General features: G+C 50.2%; 1 protein-coding gene across 1 annotated transcript in view; it reads left to right on the top strand.

Annotated features, from left to right (window-relative positions):
• Nucleotides 1-21,272, top strand: part of oacyl (O-acyltransferase like) — a 112,988-nt gene that overhangs the window by 50,965 nt on the left and 40,751 nt on the right. The window contains exon 9 of the mRNA XM_072497331.1: nt 20,752-20,917. Coding sequence (XP_072353432.1) covers nt 20,752-20,917 — 166 coding nt within the window. The remainder of the gene's footprint in view (nt 1-20,751; nt 20,918-21,272) is intronic.

The raw sequence follows: 21,272 nt of genomic DNA, 5'->3' as shown, positions 1-21,272 counted from the left end.
GTCCACAAGTCTCAGCCAATGACCACACCGAATTCTTAATACGGGATGCTTTTGTTGCGGGCATGCTGTCCTCTAAAATCCGCCAGCGACTGCTGGAAAATTACACGTTAGGGCTTAAAGAGGCACGGAAACTTGCGCACTTTACTTATTATTGTAGTCTCCCGCAACGCCCGGACCTATGTCCCCGACCGCACGGTACCCGCATGGACAGGGTGGACCCCACCCTCGGCCGATTCCAAAGCACTCCTAAATTCCCCATAAGCTTATGCAGTGCGGCAGCCAGGAAACCCGGGGGGGCCTGGCAAAACAAACACCCCCGGCAACGTTGCCCGGCCCCCGATCCACAATCTGCAAGGGCTGCGGGATGAAGGGGCACCTCGTGGCAGTATGCCAGGCCCGGTCAGCTGCCACTGTCTCCACAGGCGAACCGGGACCGCTGCCATTCCTCTCCTCACAGGCCATGTGCGATTCATGGGGGCAGCCATCTTGGATGACATCTCAGGACCCCAACCAGGCTGGCCATGTATCGCCCGATGAGATCTCTCAGCTTCTGCCACAACTTGCCTCAGTGACACTGGACCAGTCTCGGCCCCGAACGCTTTCAACCGCTACAACGTCGGTACTCATCAGTGGGCACAGCCATCTTGCTTGATCAACTCTGGGAGCACGGTGAGCTTCATCCATCCCAATACGGTAAGACACTGCTCCCTCGCTGTACACCCGATTAAACAAAAGATCTCCTGGCCTCTGGGTCCCACTCTGTGGCAATCTGGGGGTACTGCATTACCAACCTCACGGTCCAGGGCGTGGAGTTCAATAACTTCTGACTCTACGTCCTCCCCCATCTCTGCACTGCCACACTCCTGGGACTGGACTTCCAGTGTAACCTGCAAAGTTTAATGTTCAAATTCGGTGGCCCCATACCCCCCCTCCCCCCCTCACTGTTTGTGGCCTCGCGACCCTCAAGGTCGACCTGCCTTCCCTGTTTACAAACCTTACCCCCGATTGCAAACCCATCACCACCAGGAGCAGACGGTACAGTGACCAGGACCGGACTTTCATTAGGTCGGAAGTCCAATGGTTACTAAAGGAAGGCATTAGCGAGGCCAGCAACAGCCCCTGGAGAGCTCAAGTGGTGGTTGCAAAGACTGGGGAGAAACATAGGATGGTCATAGACTACAGTCAGGCCATCAACATGTATACGCAGCTCGACGCGTACCCTCTCCCCCGCATATCTGAAATGGTCAACCAGATAGCGCAATACAACGTTTTCTCCAGAGGAGACCTTAAATCAGCCTACCACCAGCTCCCCATTTGCCCGGACAACCGCAAGTACACTGCATTCGAAGCAGATGGGTGGCTCTACCACTTTCTAAGGGTTCGCTTTGGTGTCACAGATGGGGTCTCGGTCTTCCAACGGGAGATGGACTGAATGGTTGACCGGTACGGTCTGCGGGCCACGTTCCCGTACCTCGACAATGCCACCTTCTGTGGCCACGACCAGCAGGACCATGACACCAACCTCCGCAAATTCCTCCATACCGCAAAAATCCTTAACTTAACCTATAACAAGGACAAATGCGTGTTTAACACCGATCACCTAGCCATCCTCGGCTACGTAGTGCATGATGGAGTCATATGCCCAGATCCCGAACGCATGCGCCCCCTCATGGAGTTTCCACTCCCCCACTGCCCCAAGGCCCTGAAACGTTGCCTGGGCTTCTTTTCTTATTATGCCCAGTGGATCCCCAATTATGCGGACAAGGCCCGCCCACTAATCCAGTCCACAGTTTTTCCCCTATCGGCAGAGACCCGGCAGGCTTTCAGTCGCATCAAAGTAGACATCGCCAGAGTCCCTCCCCTTCCAGGTCGAGAGCGATGCATCAGACGTAGCTCTGGCGGTCACCCTCAATCAGGCGGGCAGACATGTGGCCTTCTTTTCACGCACCCTCCACGCCTCAGAAATCCACCATTCCTCCGTTGAGAAGGAGGCACAAGCCATTGTCGAAGCTGTGTGGCATTGGAGGCATTACCTGGCCGGCAGGAGATTCACTCTCCTCACTGACCAACAGTCGGTAGCCTTCATGTTTGACAATGCACAGCGGGGAAAAATTAAGAATGATAAGATTTTACGATGGAGGATCGAGCTCTCCACCTATAATTACGAGATCTTGTATCGCCCCGGGAAGCTCAACGAGCCTCCTGATGCCCTGTCCCGCGGCACTTGTGCCAGTGTACAAGTAGACCGACTCCGGACCCTCCACGACAACCTCTGCCACCCGGGGGTCACCTGGTTCTTCCAACTTGTTAAAACCCTCAACCTGCCCTACTCCATCGAGGTCAGGGCTGTAACCAGAAACTGCCAAATCTGCGCGGAGTGCAAGCCGCACTTCTACAGCCCAGAGAAAGCGCACCTGGTGAAGGCTTCCCGCCCCTTTGAACGCCTCAGTGTGGATTTCAAAGGGCCCTTTCCCTCCACCGACCACAACATGTATTTCTTAAACTTGATTGATGAGTACTCCCAGTTCCCTTTCGCCATCCCCTGTCCCGACATGATGGCTGCCACGGTCATTAAAGCCCTCCACAGCATCTTTACCCTGTTCGGTTTCCCCGCCTACATCCATCGCGATAGAGGGTCCTCCTTCATGAGTGACGAGCTGCGTCAATTCCTGCTCAGCAAGGGCATTGCCTCCAGCAGGACGACCAGTTACAAGCCCCAGGAAACGGGCAGGTATAGAGGGAGAACGGGACGGTCTGGAAGGCCGTCCTACTAGCCCTACGGACCAAGAATCTCCCAGTGTCCCGATGGCAGGAGGTCCTCCCCGATGCACTTCAATCCATCCGATCACTGCTGTGCACTACTACCAACAAAACTCCTCATGAACGTCTCCTTGCCTTCCCTAGGAAGTCCTCCTCGGGGACCTCGCTCCCAACATGGCTGGCAGCCCCCGGACCCATCCTACTCCGCAAACACGTACAGGCCCACAAGTCGGACCCACTTGTCGAGAGGGTACACCTCCTCCATGCTAACCCCCAGTACGCCTATGTGGCGCACCCCGACGGTTGACAAGACACGGTCTCCCTCCGGGATCTGGCCACCGCTGGACCCCCCCCCCCCACCAACCCCAACCATTTTTTCACTGGCGCACACCACTGCAGCCCCCTTCCCAGGAGGATCCGTCCTCCCACTGGCCCCATCCGGATGCGATGAAGATGAAGACGACACGCTCCCAGAGCCACGGATGCCCGAGCCGACGCCAGCATCACCGCCGGGACTGCGACGATCGCAGAGGATGACCAGGGCTCCCGACCGGCTGATAGTTTCATTGTACAATGAACTTGTAAATAATGGTCTGTAAATATGTGTATTGCGTGCAAAGGCACCAAAGGGTACTGCTATAACTTCTACCACTGTAAAAGCAAGGCCACCAGCCCCGCTGGACTCTTTTTTAAACAGGGTGTGAATGTGGTAGGCTATATTAGGGGTATCGCGGTACCTAGGTGGGATGTACCTTATGCTGTAGTATGAGTGGTGGAAGCTGCCTGCTGGATCACCCACAGCAGTCATTCTGTATCGGAGCTGCTGGGGTAACTATTTGTTCAGTAAAGCCTTCAATTGGACTACAATCTCGCTTCAGTAGTGATTGATCGTGCATCAATTCCTTAATTGCCTTTTTAATTTTGCCACAGAATACTTGGTCCCCCACAAGTCCCAGATCTAATTTCCATCCAGGCCTCTGCGCTACCCCCTTCTCCAGCACCATATCCACCCAATGCGGAGCATGATCTCATACTGCAATTGCCGAGTATTCCGACCACTCAACCCCAGCCAGCAAAGCCTTCCCCACCACGAAAAAGTTGATCCACGAATATACCTTATGGACTGCTGAGGAAAATGAGTACTCCCGCTCCCTCGGGTGCAGAAACCTCCAAGGGTCCACCCCTCCTATTTCCACCATCAGCCAAGCTAATGCCTTCGCCCCCTCTGATGGGACCAGCGAACGCGGCCGTGATCTGTCCAACCTTTTTCACTTTCCAGTCCCCCCCACTATCAGTTCGTGTGTGTCCAAGTCGGGGATGGCCCCAAACACCTTCTTTGTAAATCTCACATCATCCCAATTGGGGCCGTATACAGCGCCACTAACCTCCCCTCCAGCGACGCTGTCACAATCACATATCTACTCCCCTGATCTGCCACCACCTTCTCCACCTGGAAGCGTACTCTTTTGCTGACCATTACCGCTACCCCTCGAGCCCTTCCGTTAAGTCCAGAGTGAAAGTCCTGACTAACCCAGACCTTTTTAAGTCTCACCTGGGGAGAAATTCTCCGTTATCGGCGGAAAGTCCGCCGATCGGCGCAAAAAACGGCGCAAATCCGACTTACGTCACGTCGGAAAAATGGGTCGATAGTCTCCGGCCCGAAATGGGCTAGCAGCGACGTAACGGGATCCGCGCTTGCGCAGTGGTTCACGCCGTGCAGCGTCATACGCGCTGCACGGCGTGACGGCTCATAAGGCCACGCTGCTCCCCCCCACCCGACCGGTACACCCGACCGCAACACCCGACTGGATGGCTGGCCGTCGCTCAGTCCCGAGGTTCGAGTCACGCGATGTGGAGGCGCTCCTGGACGCGGTGGAGCAAAGGAGGGACGCCCTGTATCCCAGGCACGGCCGCAGAGTTGCCCCACGCCACAGCCTGCGTCTGTGGAGGGAAGTGGCAGAGGCCGTCACCGCTGTGGCCCTGACACCACGGACAGGCACCCAATGCCACAAGAAGGTGAACGACCTCGTCAGAGCAGGCAGGGTGAGTCTCCCCATATCCCCCCTCCCCATATCCCCCCCCCATATCCCCCCTCCCCCATATCCCCCATATCCCCCCTCCCCCATATCCCCCTCCCCCATATCCCCCATATCCCCCCTCCCCCATATCCCCCCTCCCCCATATCCCCCATATCCCCCCTCCCCCATATCCCCCCCTCCCCATATCCCCCCTCCCCCATATCCCCATTTCCCCCCTTCCCCATATCCCCCATATCCCCCATATCCCCCCTCCCCATATCCCCCCCTCCCCATATCCCCCCTCCCCCATATCCCCCCTCCCCCATATCCCCCTCCCCCATATCCCCCCTCCCCCATATCCCCCCTCCCCATATCCCCCATATCCCCCCTCCCCCATATCCCCCCTCCCCATATCCCCCCTCCCCCATATCCCCCCCTCCCCATATCCCCCCTCCCCCATATCCCCCCTCCCCCATATCCCCCCTCCCCCATATCCCCCCTCCCCCATATCCCCCATATCCCCCCTCTCCCATATCCCCCCTCCCCCATATCCCCCATATCCCCCCTCCCCCATATCCCCCCTCCCCCATATCCCCATATCCCCCTCCCCCATATCCCCCCTCCCCCATATCCCCCCTCCCCCATATCCCCCCCTCCCCCATATCCCCCCCTCCCCCATATCCCCCATATCCCCAAGTGAATCCAGCCCTAACCTTAACCTCTGCAATGCACGCGCAACCGATGGCGTGCATTCATATACCTGCCTAACACTGTTGCCTTTTACCCATGCCCCCCCCCCCCCCACAGGAGAAGCGCGCACACAACAATAGGGAGCATCTGAGGACTGGAGGAGGGCCCGCTGATGAGAGGCCACTGACCGTACACGAGGAAAGGGCCCTGGAACTGGCTGGCTGGACCTGAGGACCGGGAGGTTGCTGATGCAGAGGTCGGGGGCCCACCAGCAAGTGAGCCACCGACAGCCCGTCCCCATATCCCCCCTCCCCTATATCCCCCTCCCCCGTATCACCTGATCACTGCCTGATGTCTAACCATGCATGCTTCATTGTGTATCGCAGGACCAAATGTCCAGGCACCCATCCCCGCAGATGCACACCGCCCGCAGGATGCCCCTCGGAGACCACAGGAGACGGAGAGACCACTACCCAGGACACCCCTACCCGGGACAGCACTACCCGGGACAGCACTACCCAGGAAGACGAAATACCGGAAAGTGACTCAGAGTGGATGGGTGGAGACGAGCCCCCACCCCAAAGTGCCATGGACTCAGAGTGGGACGAAGAGCACGACACAACGCCACTGCTGTCACCAACACCCTCCACCATCGCAGAAACACTCACCACGGTTGGGCACTTTAGTGATGAGGCGTCTGGTACACTCACTGGTGCGCACAACACAGCCGTCCCGGTACAGCAGGTGGAGGTAGGAGCAGCAGAGGGACCGGGCGGTCGGAGGGCAGCCCAGGCCAAGTGGACATCTGTCGCCCAGATGGATCCCGGGTTCCTGCAGTTACCACACCCACACATAGATCCGATGCAACCACTGACCCGGAGACGAGCGAAGAGGGTGACGGGCGGCTTGCGGCGGCTGCGGTCGCAGGTGGAGGAGTCCACCCGCGTCCAGGAGCTGGGAGTGGTCCCGGTCATGCGTGCCACCCAGGCTGACACTGCACGGGTGGCGTCCGCGGTGGAGGCAATGGTTGCGACGGTGTCAGACATGGGGAACGGTTTGCGAGGCCTGGGGCCTTCCGTGCAGGCGGCGTCTGTGGCCCAGGAAATGGCTGCCCTCTCACAGGAGGCCATGAGCCAGTGCCAGCGCCAGATGGCAGAGGCGCTCAACGCCATAGCCCAGTCTCTGCAGGCCATGGCCCAGTCTCTGCAGGCCATGGCCCAGTCTCAGCAGGCCATGGCCCAGTCTCAGCAGGCCATCGCTGAGGGCATCAGCGCCAGTGGCCATGTGCGAGCCGGCGTCGCACTGTCACAGACCGGGTTTGCCAACACCCTGGGCTCCATGGCTGCAAACCTGCAGACCCCTGTCGATACCAGCACGGGCCTCCAGGACTGGCAGCGCCAGATGTCGGGGGGGCGTCGGATGGCCAGTCCGTTCGCATCTCCCACCCATGTAGAGGCCTGGGGGCCATCGGGCACCCCGAGGGAGGAGGAGGTGGTGTGGTCTGTCCCGGCTCCCTCTGTAGGGGAGGTCCCGGTACACCGCGACACCTCGGACTCCCCCCCCCCCCCCCCCCCTCTTCCGTCCCAGGTGCATCGGGTGGGCAACGGGCAGGACAGGCTGGCAGCTCGCCATCCCAGTCGCCCGGGCCGCAGCCTGGCCCATCTAGGCCAGGAAGCCCCAGGAAACGGCCGCCAAAGGGATCCAGTGTCAGAGGGCAGGAATCACAGGAGTCCACCTCCAGTTCTGCTGTACCGTCTGGGGAACCACGTAGACGTAGTCAAAGGGCCCGTAAGGCCAAACAATTAGACACTGAGTAAGTTGGCACGGGTGCAGGGCACAGATGAGTTTTAGGGGCTAGGGCACGTGCATGAACTCCTTTGGTTATTAAAGTCAATGTTACACCTACCGAAGCTGCCTTTGTGCTCTGTCCAAAGTGTGTGGGCGTGTCATGTACATTGAGCGCAAGTGTGTGTGTGAGGGGTGGTCTTACCTCAGCCCCAGGTGAGTCTGCCCCCTTCCCCCTGGGCCGCCATCAACATCCCCCGGGCAGAGGACGGGACCGTGCGCTGCAGTGTCACAGCCGCATGCAGGGATGGTCCGGGTGGATGGTGGTACTGTGGCCATGGGTCAGACATAGTCCAACAATGTCGAGCCAGGAGCTCATCGCAGGGCGGATTGTCATCATCCTCCATGGCCTGCGATAGACACGCGTCCACCCGCAACTGTGTGAGCCCGGCCCGTTGTGCCGCCGGTGGATCGGCAATGGGGGGGGGGTGGTGTGCATGCGGGTGGGGTTGGGGAGGGGGGTGAGGGTGCTGGGTGGGTTGATGGGTGGGGGGGTGTGGGTGGTCGGCTGTTGCCATGGTGTGCGGTCTGTGGCCATACTACCCGATTCCCACGCCCATCTAGTCAGTGAAGTGGGCGTCTATCAGTCTGTCCCGTGCCCGCTGGGCCAGCCGGTAACGGTGGACAGCCACCCGCCTGTGTCTACCCCGTCTGCCCTGACCATTGCCCCCATCCCCCTCATCTGGGGAGGACTGTGCCTCTTCCTGCTGCTCCTCCACTCCGCCCTCCTCTGCCTGCGGCACATCGCCCCTCTGCTGGGCTATGTTGTGCAGGACGCAGCACACCACAATGATGCGGCCGACCCTATCTGACCGATACTGGAGGGCGCCCCCAGAGAGGTCCAGGCACCTGAAACGCATCTTCAGCACGCCAAAGCACCTCTTGATCACTCCCCTTGTCGCTACATGGGCATCATTGTAGCGGCTCTCCGCCTCATTGCGTGGCCTCCGTATAGGCGTCATCAGCCACGATCGCAATGGGTAGCCCCTGTCGCCCAGCAACCAGCCTCTCAGCCGGGGCTGGCGTCCCTCGTACATGCCGGGGATGGATGACCGCGACAACACGAATGAGTCGTGTACACTGCCTGGGTGACGGGCGCAGATGTGCAGGATCATCATGCGGTGGTCGCAGACCACCTGTACGTTCATCGCAAGCCTACAATTCTCAGATTGAGCCGTCTCGAGCGGTTCTCCAAGTCCTCAAGCTTTGCCCGGAGTCCTCTGTTGACCTCCACCACTCTCAGCAGCTCGTCCCGCATCGAGGTGAACTGGTCGCTGTGCTGCGACACAGTCTCCTCCATTTCCTTCATCTTCTCGCCCTGCTCTCTCACCTCAGACGATGTCTTTGCCACAGCTACCCTCACCGGGTGATTGCCTCCTCCACCAGTGATTTCAATGTGACCGCCGTCTCCTTCCTCAAAGCTTCCATGTGCCTCGCAACCTCTTTTCCAGCTCCACCGCCATCACCTCGGTCATCTTTTCCACCTTAAGTGGTGCGGCCCCACCATGCGGTCCGGCATCCGCCATCTTGTCAGTGCTTTTACTGGCCTTCTCATTCAACTGCGAACCCGGGTTTTCTTTGTTCTTCCTAGCTATCATCTATCGCATCCTCTAACGACTTATTCTTTCTTCTCTCTTTCTTCAATCCGAAAATAAATAAATAATTATTTTCACAAATGTTTTCCCCAAAATTCCAAAATCAAGAAATCTCTTCCCCCAGGGACCGGACTTCAAACTCCTCAAAGATCCATTTTCAGTGGGGGCCACCCAATGTGCTCTAGTCCCCCTCTACATCGCATTCTGGACTCAGGCCTATCACCTCGATTCAGTTTCTCTGCATTATTAGTTCATTATTTAGATTTGCAGCTTGTGGTAGGGAAACCATTGCAGAAAATCCTGAAGGAGAAAATTAATCCCATTTGGAGAGGCAAGGATTGATCAGGGATACTCAGCATGGCTTTGGCAGACGGAGATCATGCCGAACAGATTTTATTGAATTTTTCGAGGAGGTGACCGGGTGTGTGGATGAGGATATTGCAGTATGATGGATTTCCGCGAAGCCATTGCCAAGATCCCACATGGGAGACTGATAAAGAAGTTAAAAGCACATGGGTTTCAGGCAAATTGGATCTGAAACTGACTTAGAATTAGGAGAGAGAGGGTGGTGGTAAAAGGCTGTTTGTGTGACCGGTGTCCAGTGGCGTACCATAGGGATTAGTACTCGGTCCCCTATTGTTCATGATATATATAAACAATATAGATGAGAATGTGAGGGGGATGAAAAGTAACTTTGTGGATGACATTGTGTGTTTGATAGGTGGTTAATGGTGAGGAAGAAGATCTTAGGTTGTAGGAAGATGGGTTGGTCAAATGGGAAGATCAATGGCAGATGGATTTTAACCCTGAAAAGTGTGAGGTGATGCACTTTGGAAGGAGTACCAAGACAAGAGAATACTCAATGAACGGCAGGACGCTAGGAAGCTCAGAGGATCAGAAGGATCTTGGGGAACTTCTCCACAGATCCCTGAATGCGACAGGACAGGTTAATGGGATAGTTAAGAAGGCACATGGGACACGCCTTATCAGTCATGGCATAGATTATAAGAGCAGGGAGGTTATGTTGGATCTGGGCAAAACTTTACGAAGGCCACAGCTGGAGTACTATGTGCAGTTCTGGTCACCTCTCTATAATAAGGATGTGATTACACTGGACAGCGTGCAGAGGATATTCACCAGGATGTTTGAGCTACGAAGAGAGACTGGATAGGCTCGGGTTTTTTTCTTTAGAGCAGAGAAGGCTGACGGAGGAGCTGATTTGAGGTGTGTTAAGATTATGAGGTGTATGGACAGGATGGATAGGAAGCAGCTGTTCCCCTTAGTTGATGTGTCAATAATGAGGGGGCATAATTTTAAGGTGAGGGGCAGGAAGTCTAGAGGGGATTTGAGGAAAACATTTCAAACCCAGAGGGTGGTGGAGTCTGGAATGCACTGCCTGAGAGGGTTGTAGAGGTAGAAAACCTCACAACCTTTATCAATTATGTGGATGAGCACTTGAAATGTCATAATATTCAAGGCTATTGGCCAAGTGCAAGAAAGTGAGATTGGTGTAGATTGATTGAAGTTTTGTTGATGCAGACTCGATGGGTCGAAGGGCCTCTTCTGTACTGTGTGACTCTATGACTCTGAGTATTAGTACAGGGCAGCAAACACAAGGATGCCATTTCAGTTCAGTAGTGTGGAAGTGATGTATTGATGGAAGTGCCATCATCCGGGCGAGACAGTAAACGAGGCAAAGGTAAATCTGATAGATCCAATGTCACAAAACAAATGGGAGGTTTGTTTTCCTAACGTCCGGGTCAATATTTACCATTCAAACGACAGCACCAAAACAGATGAACTGGTTATTTACCTCACTGCTGTTTGTGGAACCTTGCTGTGTACAAATTGGCTACTGCATTCCCTTACAAAACAACAGTGACTACACTGCAAATGTAATGAATTGGCTGTTTAGCACAATTGGTGTTCACAATGACATGGGAAATGCATGTTCTTCCTTTACATTTGCTTTTCACGGTTATGGACAGCTAATTGATAGGTGTCCAGAATGTCTCCAGGCGCAACTTGAAATGACTTTGAAACATAAAAGTCGTGAGCAGTTGCCACTTCAACAATGCCTGCAAACCCCTTCACAGCCCAGAATTTTCTGTTTTTACTTCAGATTTCTGATTTTGCCCAGTATTTTCCACCCCTCCTTCCCATGGCTATTTGTCCTGCGAAAAATATGGCAAGTCATTGGCCGTTGATGGTATATTCCAGCCCTGCTAAAGTCTACAGGCTTTTGCATAGCTCACCACCCCGCCCCCTCCCCCAATCCCCCCCCCCATCCCCCCACCCTCCACATCCCCCCACCCAATCCCCCCCAAAACCCCCTCCCTCCCCCCAAATCCCCCCTCCCTCCCCCCAAATCCCCCCCCATTCCCCCTCCCTCCCCTGACTTCCCCCTCCCTCCCCCCACTTGGCCTTCCCACCCGCTGCCAAGGAACCTCCTGCTGGGGGTTGACTTCAGCAGGACAAGATGATCCCGCTGTCGGGAAGCAGTGGAAACCCCCCACCGTTGTCTTGTATCTGTACTATTTGATATCTGCTCATGTGTTAGTTGATCATTATGTCAAGACGGCCACAGGCATTAAGATATTTTTGTTTAAACTTGTTTACAAAGGTAAATTCTGAATCCTATATCTTACAAATCTCTTCAGTATCAATGCCTAGACTTGTCCATCTTAATTAGAATGATCAGCTGTCATAATAAGTGTAAATTATCGGATGACACACACATGCCAAGATTAAAACTATGGGCTCCTGTTGCCAACAGAAAAGTTACATCCTCGAGCTTATCTCAGCTGGAGATTTACTAGATAGGCGAATATCCTGAAACCATACTTGCCTCGGAAAATTCTCTGTCAATTAGATGAGCTGTCTAAGATAATTTGTTCTTAATAGTCTCACAAGGATGATAATAGTTTTATTTAATTTGATAAGTTGGAGTGTGCACAGCACATACCTGCTTGATATTGAAGTACACGTCAATAGCTTTCCTCATAATTTAAATGTTAACAATAGAAGTTCAGAAAAATGTCATGTCAGTTTCAAAGCACTGATCCTGGTGCTGACAATGATCATTAGCGCAGTGGGCGCGGGGGACACAAAACCTTCTCTCAGCCCCATTAAAGTCAATTAAATGTGTTAAAAGCTTCATTTCGAGTCTGTCAGGTGCTGATGTTCCTATTTTTAAAGTGCCAGTCAGCTTTCCCGCAACCCAAGGAACTGACATGCTGAAGGCAGGCTGTCTCCAAAGCGTGCATGGGGAGCATCAACCCAGCGCCATCGGAGGGCCAGAGGGGCAAAGCTGACTGAGCACTTGATAAGGGTGAATCACTTAATCCTGCACAGCTGGCAAGGAGTGTGGGCAGTCAATGCCCAGCCTTTAAATGATGCCAGCAGCCCCCGGCATTGCAAGGGCAAAGGTTCAGGAGGCAAGACCCACAAAGACAGTTGGGTTGCCACCTGTCCATAAGGAAGACTCCAGCTGACAATAAAGACATGAATGCTTGGTTTTGGGCCCAGCTGTGGTGATGAGGGAGAACGTACATGTCATGTTTTTATAATGATATAAAAGAACAACTCATTCATAAGAGAGAGTGTAAACACACTGTGCATTCATTTATTTAGAGTAGTCACATAGGAAAACAACACAGAGGTAAAAAAATTGAAGACATCAGCAGCAGAGCTGTATGTGCTGTATTTTGCACTTACAGCTCTGCTGCTGACGTGAAAATGACCCCAGATCACTGGATACACTTCCCTTCTATTGATAGTCCACTCCTGTTCCTTAAAGACATATTACAACATGCCCCTGTTTTGTTAAAGGCCATAAGATATATAGGAGCAGAATAGGCCATTTGGCCCATCGAGTCTACTACTCCATTCGATCATGGTCAATATGTTCCTACAGGGTTACAGACCAAGAGCTGGAAGGTGGAATTTGATACTTTTCCCCTTCCAAATTTGCAATACATGTTCATGTTTAGTTGTCATTACTTAAGTGTATGGGACTCATGAATTTAGGACTCTTTAAAACATAGAAGGAATCTGCTAGTACTCCCAGGTCTTGTAATGATTGTCTGGAAGTTTCATTTATTACTCACAGCGATCTATGGGATTTTCATTCTTCGATGTTGTTCCTAGTTGCATTCTGGATCTTGTCCGAGATGCAATAGGACTATATGGTGGTTTAGGAGCTGGGATGGATCTGATGTGTCTCCAGTTATGCCTCACCGTTGTCCCTTTGTGTTTAATGATGTCATTGCCTCTTGATTCTGAACAAATCCTTGTCCCTCCTGTGGGATCCTGGATGTGAAGTTGATGTCCCAACTGTACATTTGGCAAATTTGCAGCAATATTTTTTATTGTACATATTGGATATCTTCTCTTTCAATTTTAAAAGTTGGTTTCTAGTTTCTGAGAGAGTAGAATAGGTAAGGGTAGGTACATTGGTCACACTGGTCTGCCTAAAATAAGTTCTGCCAGTGATGGAATAATTGCACTTAAAGGTGTCGCTCTCAGACGTAACAGTGAAATGTGAAGATCTTCATTGGTCCGTCTCCATTTGAGAATTACAGAATTCACTGTGAAAATCATTTGTTCCATCTTGAGTAATGAAGAGAAGAAGTAGTGTGATCAATATTCCACTTCTCACACATATCCTGAAATGATGTATCAATAGATTGCGGACCATTATCCATAATGATATCTCTTGCCACACAAACAGAAAATAGCACTTAAGTGTGCCCGTGACAATTCTGCTTGACATATTATGTAAATGTTGAATCATGGGGTACTTGGTATTCGATGATGATAAAATCAGTGCCATGGATATGAAAGGGGTGGGATGTGACTTTGGGGACCACGGATAGGAACTTCATTTGGAATCAGTGGTGCTTTGTGCTGAGTTTGCATATGCTCATCACATGTCTCAAGTGTCTTGATGACGACTTCCATATCTTTGTTCATACCCAGCTAATAGACTGACTCTGTTATGAGTTGTTTTCTACAGCTTCTGTAGTGTAGATTCTTTTGCTGTTTCTTCTTGTAACTGCTGGCATTTGCATTGTGTAAGATATACCAGATCCATTTGGAGAACATTTTCAGTTTGATATCAACGAAGGCAACTTGTAAATCTAAGAGTCTATTTTCTGTTTTTGCTAGGTTAGACAATCAATGGATCCATTGTGACCATTATGATTTCAGAATAGTGCCTAATCTCACAGTTGTAACCTTGAATCTTTATCATGAGATGTTGCAACCGTGGTAGAGTACTGGTCAATGGTTTTCACCAAATCATCTCCAGTGACTTGTGGTTGGTATCGACCACAAATCTCTTGCCAAATAGATAGGTATAAAACACATAATTCCAAATACGAAAGCTGATGTTTCCTACTCAGTGTTGGATTGCGTGACAGATGAAGATTTTGAAGCAAATTAAATTGATTTGCCTTTTTATAGTACGCACCAACTCTCCAAAAGAACACCCTACCTCGGCTCACCCACCCACCCTGTCCCCGTAACCCCACCTACACACCTTTAGACACCAAGGGGCAATTTTACAATGGCCAATCCAAATAACCTGAACACCTTTGGACTTTTGGAGAAAACTGGAACACCCAGAGGAAATGCATTGTGGACACGGTGAGAATGTGCAAAATTCACAGTCACCCAAGGCCAGAATCCATCTCGGGGCCCCTGGCACTGTGAGGCAGCAGTGTTAACCACTTTGCCAATGTGCCGCCTTTTTAAAAAAACTGGTTACGCCCAGACCACTTTAAGGCATCTAGTTCTAATGTAATTGTTTCATTAAGATCATAAAATTACAATGTTAATTCTTCTGAGAATTACTATTTCAGTGCTTCAAGGATGTATTAGTTGCCTTCTCAACTATTCTGTGAGTGATGGGGATTTTTGAGAGAAGTTTGGAAAGTATGGAGACTAGACGTTAAAGACGACAAGACATCTTCAAAGATCTTGACAAGTTAGCATGGCCTTAATATCCCTATTTACTTGGATCAGGACATATGCCAGAACTGGAAGAATTGGAACTGAAAGAAATTGGCCTGCTATACGTTGACCAACACATTTCAGACTGGTGAACACCAACTTTTCATTATGTGCCACTTGCACGAAGAAATGCAGTTTGTTGTCATGTTTCATGTTCTTGCTTTGTTCATTCCACATCAGCTATGCCACATGCGATACAGATGCACCCTGGCACAGTGCATGTAATGTAATCCATTCGACCTTGAAAGAGACCTGAGCTAATTGCCTGAAAGAAAGAGGTTCAAAAGAATATCCAAGCAGGAACTTCTCCACGAGACGTACTGACCAGCAACCATGCTTTGAACCAGGCTTCGAGGAAAATTCTGCACCTGCAAATATCGGATTTAACTCTTCGAATTTAGTTATTTTAGAACATAGAACGTTAAAGCGCAGTACAGGCCCTTCGGCCCGCGATGTTGTGCCGACCTGTGGAACCTAAAGCCCATCTACACTATTCCCTTATCGCCCATATGTCTATCCAATGACCATTTGAATGTCCTTAGTGTTGGCGAGTCCACTACTGTTGCAGGCAGGGCATTCCACACCCTTACTACTCTCTGAGTAAAGAACCTACCTCTGACATCTGTCCTATATCTATCACCCTTCAATTTAAAGCTATGTCCGCTCATGCTCGACATCACCATCCAAGGAAAAAGGCTCTCACTGTCCACCCTATCCAATCCTCTGATCATCTTGTATGCCTCAATTAAATCACCTCTTAACCTTCTTCTCTCTAATGAAAACAACCTCAAGTCCCTCAGCCTTTTCTCATAAGATCTTCACTCCATACCAGGTAACATTCTGGTAAATTTCCTCTGCACCCTTTCCAATGCTTCCACATCCTTCCTATAATGCGGCGACCAGAATTGCACGCAATACTCCAAATGCGGCCGCACCAGAGTTTTGTCCAGCTGCAACATGACCTCATGGCTCCGAAACTCAATCCCTCCACCAATAAAAGCTAACACACCGTACGCCTTCTTAACAACCCTCTCAACCTGGGTGGCAACTTTCAGGGATCTATGTACATGGACACCGAGATCTCTCTGCTCATCCACACTGCCAAGAATCTTACCATTAGCCCAGTACTCTGGCTTCCTGTTATTCCTTCCAAAATGAATCACCTCACACTTTTCTGCATTAAACTCCATTCGCCACCGCTCAGCCCAGCGCTGCAGCTTATCTATGTCCCTCTGTAACTTGTAACATCCTTCCGCACTGTCCACAACTCCACCAACTTTAGTGTCATCTGCAAATTTACTCACCCATCCTTCTACGCCCTCCTCCTGGTCATTTATAAAAATGACAAACGGCAGTGGCCCCAAAACAGATCCTTGTGGTACACCACTAGTAACTGGACTCCAGTCTGAACTAAATGATCTGTTTGAGCTGCTCGCAGAAAAATACTTTTCACTATACCTCCATACACGTGACAATAGAAAAATCCAGTCCAATCCAATCCAGGTGGTGCCGACAATAAGTGGCACTGAGGCCATCATTGCTAGGGTGTTGACCACAGTACAACACCTGCAGCACGACGCCTGCATCTTGAATGTTGGTGCCCAAGGCATGGCTCAGTCTGTGATGACCATGGCTGAGGCCTCGATATCATGTCCCAGTTGATGAGGGACATGTCCCAGACACAGTGGACATTGGCGAGGCACTCCAGAGCATGGCCCAGTCACTGAGGATGAGGAGCATCACTGGGGGTATCGACACTATGGTGCAGTCAATGGGAATCCTCCGGGACTGGCAGATACAGATGTCTCAAAGGCTTCTGGAGCTCACTCCAGCTGCCCCTCCATCCCATGGAGTTCTCGGGCCGCAATGGGCACCATCAGTGAGGAGGCCAAGCCAGGGCCTGCCAACCCGGAGACGACCGTGGCATCAAGTTCTTCCGAATCCCCTCTCCTGACACGGAAGCATCGCAAGGACGTGGGCAGAACAGGGTGGCCGGTGATACTTGTGACACCAGCAAGTCTACTGGGGCCCTCCAGCTCCAGGCATTCCAGAGGACATCCGTCAAGGGCATCAAAAGTCACAAAGCGCGGAAAGCAGCAGGCTGCCTCCACCTCTGATGTGCATCCTGGGGAATACATCTAGATGTAGTACTAGACCGTGAAAAATCAAGAAGAGTGAGGGGTACTGAGTGGGCACTGGGGGGTTCACTTTCTGTAGCTAGGGGAAATGGAAATGTAAAATGTTCACCATTAAAACATGTAACAGCTGATACATGTGAAACCTCTGTCACGTTAATATTCACAACGGGCCTGCCTGCACCCCCACCCCCTGTTATCCTCAGCTGCCCTCCTTGGGGAAGGAGGGAAATGATATGGAGGGGGAGTGGGGAGAAAAAGGGAAATGGGAGGAGCGGGAACTGGGGGAAGGGAGGCAAATGGGGGTGGGGAGAGGGGTATTGGGAGGGAGAGGGGATGAAGGGAAATGTGGGCGAGTGGGGGATTGGAGGGGGTTGAGCTGAGCGATGCAACCTCGTCCTGTGAGAATCTGGAGATGATGAGGGCCTTCCAGGTCCTCCTGACATAGCGAACCCTTGCTATTGCCTGTCCTCAATCCTCTGACTCCTCCTCAGGCTCGTCCTCCAGCCCCTCCTGGTCCGCCTTCTCCTCCTCCTCAGATGAGGAAACATGTCCCTCCACCTACTCTCCAGCATGTTGCCTCGCTGCTGTGCCAGGGTGTGCAGGGCACAGCAGACCACCACAAAGCGGGAGACCCTCTGGGGGGTGTACTGCAGGCACCACTAGTGAAGGCATCGGAACTGCATTTTCAGCAGTCTGGTGCACTGCTCAACCACAGCACAGGTAGCAAGGTGGGCCTCATTGCATCCGGTCTCTGCCTCAGTCTCAGGCCTCCACATCGGTATCATCAGTCATGACCTCAGCGGGTATCCCTTGATCCCATGAGTCAACCTGTCATCCTGAGGTGGTCCTTGAAGACACCAGGGAACTCAGAGTGTCCCAGGATGTAGCTGTCATGTATCCCCCCAGGGTAACGGGCCAACACATGCATGATATGGATCCGGTTGTCACACACAATCTGAACATTGAGGGAGTGGAACCCCTTCCTGTTCATTTTTGGGCACTCTCTGATACCCAGTGCGTGCAGAGCAACATGTATGCTATCGATTGCCCCCTGAATCAGGAGCCCTGGACGCTTTGAAATATTCTGAATTCAGATAGCAAGTCAACTGCATCCCAGTTCAAATTAGGGAATTTTGTGGACATTTGCACAATATTCCATTGACTTTCCTTTCCTGATAGTACCTGGGCTGAGTGTTGCTGGAGCCGCTTTTCCAAAGCTCCACCTGTTATAATCACAACCATTTCAGGCTTGTATTTTAAATTACTTTTATGTTTGACGTCCCTCTCTTGCTATTCATCCAACTCTTGCCTTGGTGAGTGCAGCTCCAACAACACTCAAAAAGCTTGATGCCATCCAGGACAAAGAAGCCCGCTTAATTGGCATCCCTCCCACAAACATTCACTCCCTCCACCACTGATGAACAGTGACAGCTGCGTGCACCATCTTCAAGATGCACTGCCGGAACTCACCAAGGCTCTTTAGGCAGCATCTAGCCACAATCTAGAACAACAATGCAGTAGACACATAGGAACACCATCAGTACAAATTCCCCTCCAAGCTACTCGCCAGCTTGACTTGGAAATATATTGGCATTTCTTCACTGACACTGGGTCGAAATCCTTGAACACCTTCCCTAACAGTACTGTGGGTGTACCTACACCTCAAGGACTGCAGCGGTTCAAAAAGGTATCTCACCGCCAACTTCTCAAGGACATTTAGGTATTGGCAATAAATGCTGGCCTAAACAGCGATGCCCACATCCCATAAATGAATAATAAAAAAATTAATCCTGTTTGACTTTTATGAAGCCTGTCCTGCGGCAGGCACCAGGCCACTGGCTCTCCTGTAACATCTTGCTTCCCTCTTGTGGAATGGAGGGCATTGGCATAATCTGCAGATCTTTCCCTCAAACAGCCAGCAAACTCAGTGACTGATGTGGGGAGTCTAAAATAGTCCCACATTTATCTGACCCACCTCCATTAGCTCTAAGTGGACAGGAAACACTTCTCCATGTCAATTAAAGGCTTAGCCCCTGCAAAAACCTGTGAACTTTAATCAGTTTCCCCTGGAGGCACGTATCTGACCTGAAGACAGTCCTGTCTCCTGTCTCTTGCTCCATGGCATAAACTCAACCACATGTGTCTGCCCATTCCACCAGACAGTGTACTCCTGAAGTCAGTAACTATTCTTCTCATTGTTTACTATATTTATGAGTTCTGTGTTAACTGCAAACTTTGAAATTATACTCTGTTACTCAAATTCCAGTCATTAATATATGTCAAAGTGACAGCAATGTTTATTTTCCGCCCATCTGAAATACAACCTTTCACCACTCCTCTCTGCTTTCTGTCCTTTAGTCAATTTCATAACCAGTTTCTTATTGCCCCTTTAGTTCCAGGGACTTCAACTGTGCTCATCCTTTATTTGTTTGGTACTTTATCAAGTGCTGTTTATTCATCCATACACATGTCAACTGTAATTAATCATCCTTCTCTATTACTTCATCAAAGAACTCAATCAAGTTAGTCAAATACGATTTATTTTAATAAATCCTGGTTGTCATTTATTAACACATTTTTCCAAGTGATAATAAGTCTTGTCTCAGATTATTGTCTGTACAGCTTTTCCTCGGCATTAATGTTAAGCTGATGGTTTTGTAGTTGCTGAGTTTTATTCTGCCTCCATTTTTTTGCGATCATTCAGTCTTCTTCCAGATCTAAGAGGAACTGGTTCACTTTGTTTTCTATTTTCAGCCTTGGTGTTGACCAACCCTTCAGACTTCGGAGAGAATTTATTTTCTTTTAGACCACTTCCAGAACTTTCAAAAGAAACTAACAAATCTGAAAACAGGACCTTACTTTCTGATTTTGCTTTACCATCTAAAATTTATATTTCCTTTAATTTGCTCATTTCTGTGGAGGATGTAGCAGGCAATAGAAAACAAGAAGCATTGGTTGCTACTCATATCTACGTTTCTGCTAAAATTAGCAAATGATAAAAAATATGCCCGTAAGTGAGTCAGATCAAGAAAAGCCATGTGAACTCGAATTAGTCCTATTAATTAAAAAAATTATAATAATGTTACATTATAACTACAGGAAATGACAGGAGTAGGTACAACTGTCAGCCTTAATCAATATGTCTTATGGGGCTGTTGCGTTTGTGGTTGTCGTATTGAAGATTTTGTAATTGGAGTGAATGCAATGTCAGGTCTGAGGTACAAATTGTTGCCCCAGGATAAAGGGTTTCAATGCAGTGTTTTATTTTGTGGGAATGGTTACAAGTGATACTGGTAAAATTACATTCTTCCAAACTGTGAAGGGAGCACTTGCTTGTTTGTAAGCTGTATTTCCCATGCAAAATTGTGTAATGTGTGACACTACTTAAAATTCTGTCATTTGCCTTCTGCCTCTGTCCTGGGAGTTGAATTCTCTAGTTTGACATTTTAGGTGTCTGGTTACCCAACTGCAAAATATAAATTTATTTGTAGAGGTTTTATACACCGTTTCTTACATTTGCAGTGGCATACTGTAAGAGATGGATCTAATTATCTGCTCCATCTCCTTTCTGTAGCTTTGCTATGATAGTGAATAAATAATAGTGGATATTTTATAGAATTTATCTATCTATTTGTCGATCTGAAACATAATGAAACTAAATTGTTGAGCATTCTTTTCCTTTGTTTTCAGAATTCTCCCACTTTATATATACACAATGTGCTTATTTATTGGAATGTATTCGCTTATTCCCTGGAGATCCTTGGGAGAAAATGCAACATCCCATTTGGATATGTGCAAGAGATCCTGGTGGACAAACTTGGTGTTTCTTAACAACTTCATAATGGTTGATCAACGTGTAAGTTTTTTATTAATAGAAAGTCAGACAGTTTATTCTTTACAGATCATTTATGGTTTTCAAGGTAATGCAATGTGTATATTTGGTGCATTTGGATTTCCACGATTATTCAAGTTACGTGGCCAGTGTATTATCTGCTATATTATGTTGAACAGACCCATAGCTGTAGTTGTTAGGAAAAATAATGGCTTCACTTTATGTTCCTGTGTTGGATGGCAGAGTTTGGTATGGTTAAAATTGGAAAAGGGTGTGCAACCCGAAGCAACTACATATACAAATACTACTCTTGTCAGAATAAATGTTTTTTATGATGTGTGTGTTCCATGGAAATGTGGGACATTTCATTTACACATTT

This window comes from Scyliorhinus torazame, chromosome 3 (assembly GCF_047496885.1).
Source record: "Scyliorhinus torazame isolate Kashiwa2021f chromosome 3, sScyTor2.1, whole genome shotgun sequence".
In the NCBI taxonomy this organism is placed as follows: Eukaryota; Metazoa; Chordata; class Chondrichthyes; order Carcharhiniformes; family Scyliorhinidae; genus Scyliorhinus; species Scyliorhinus torazame.
Note: the sequence above shows the minus strand (reverse complement) of the source record. Positions and strands in the feature narration are given on the sequence as shown.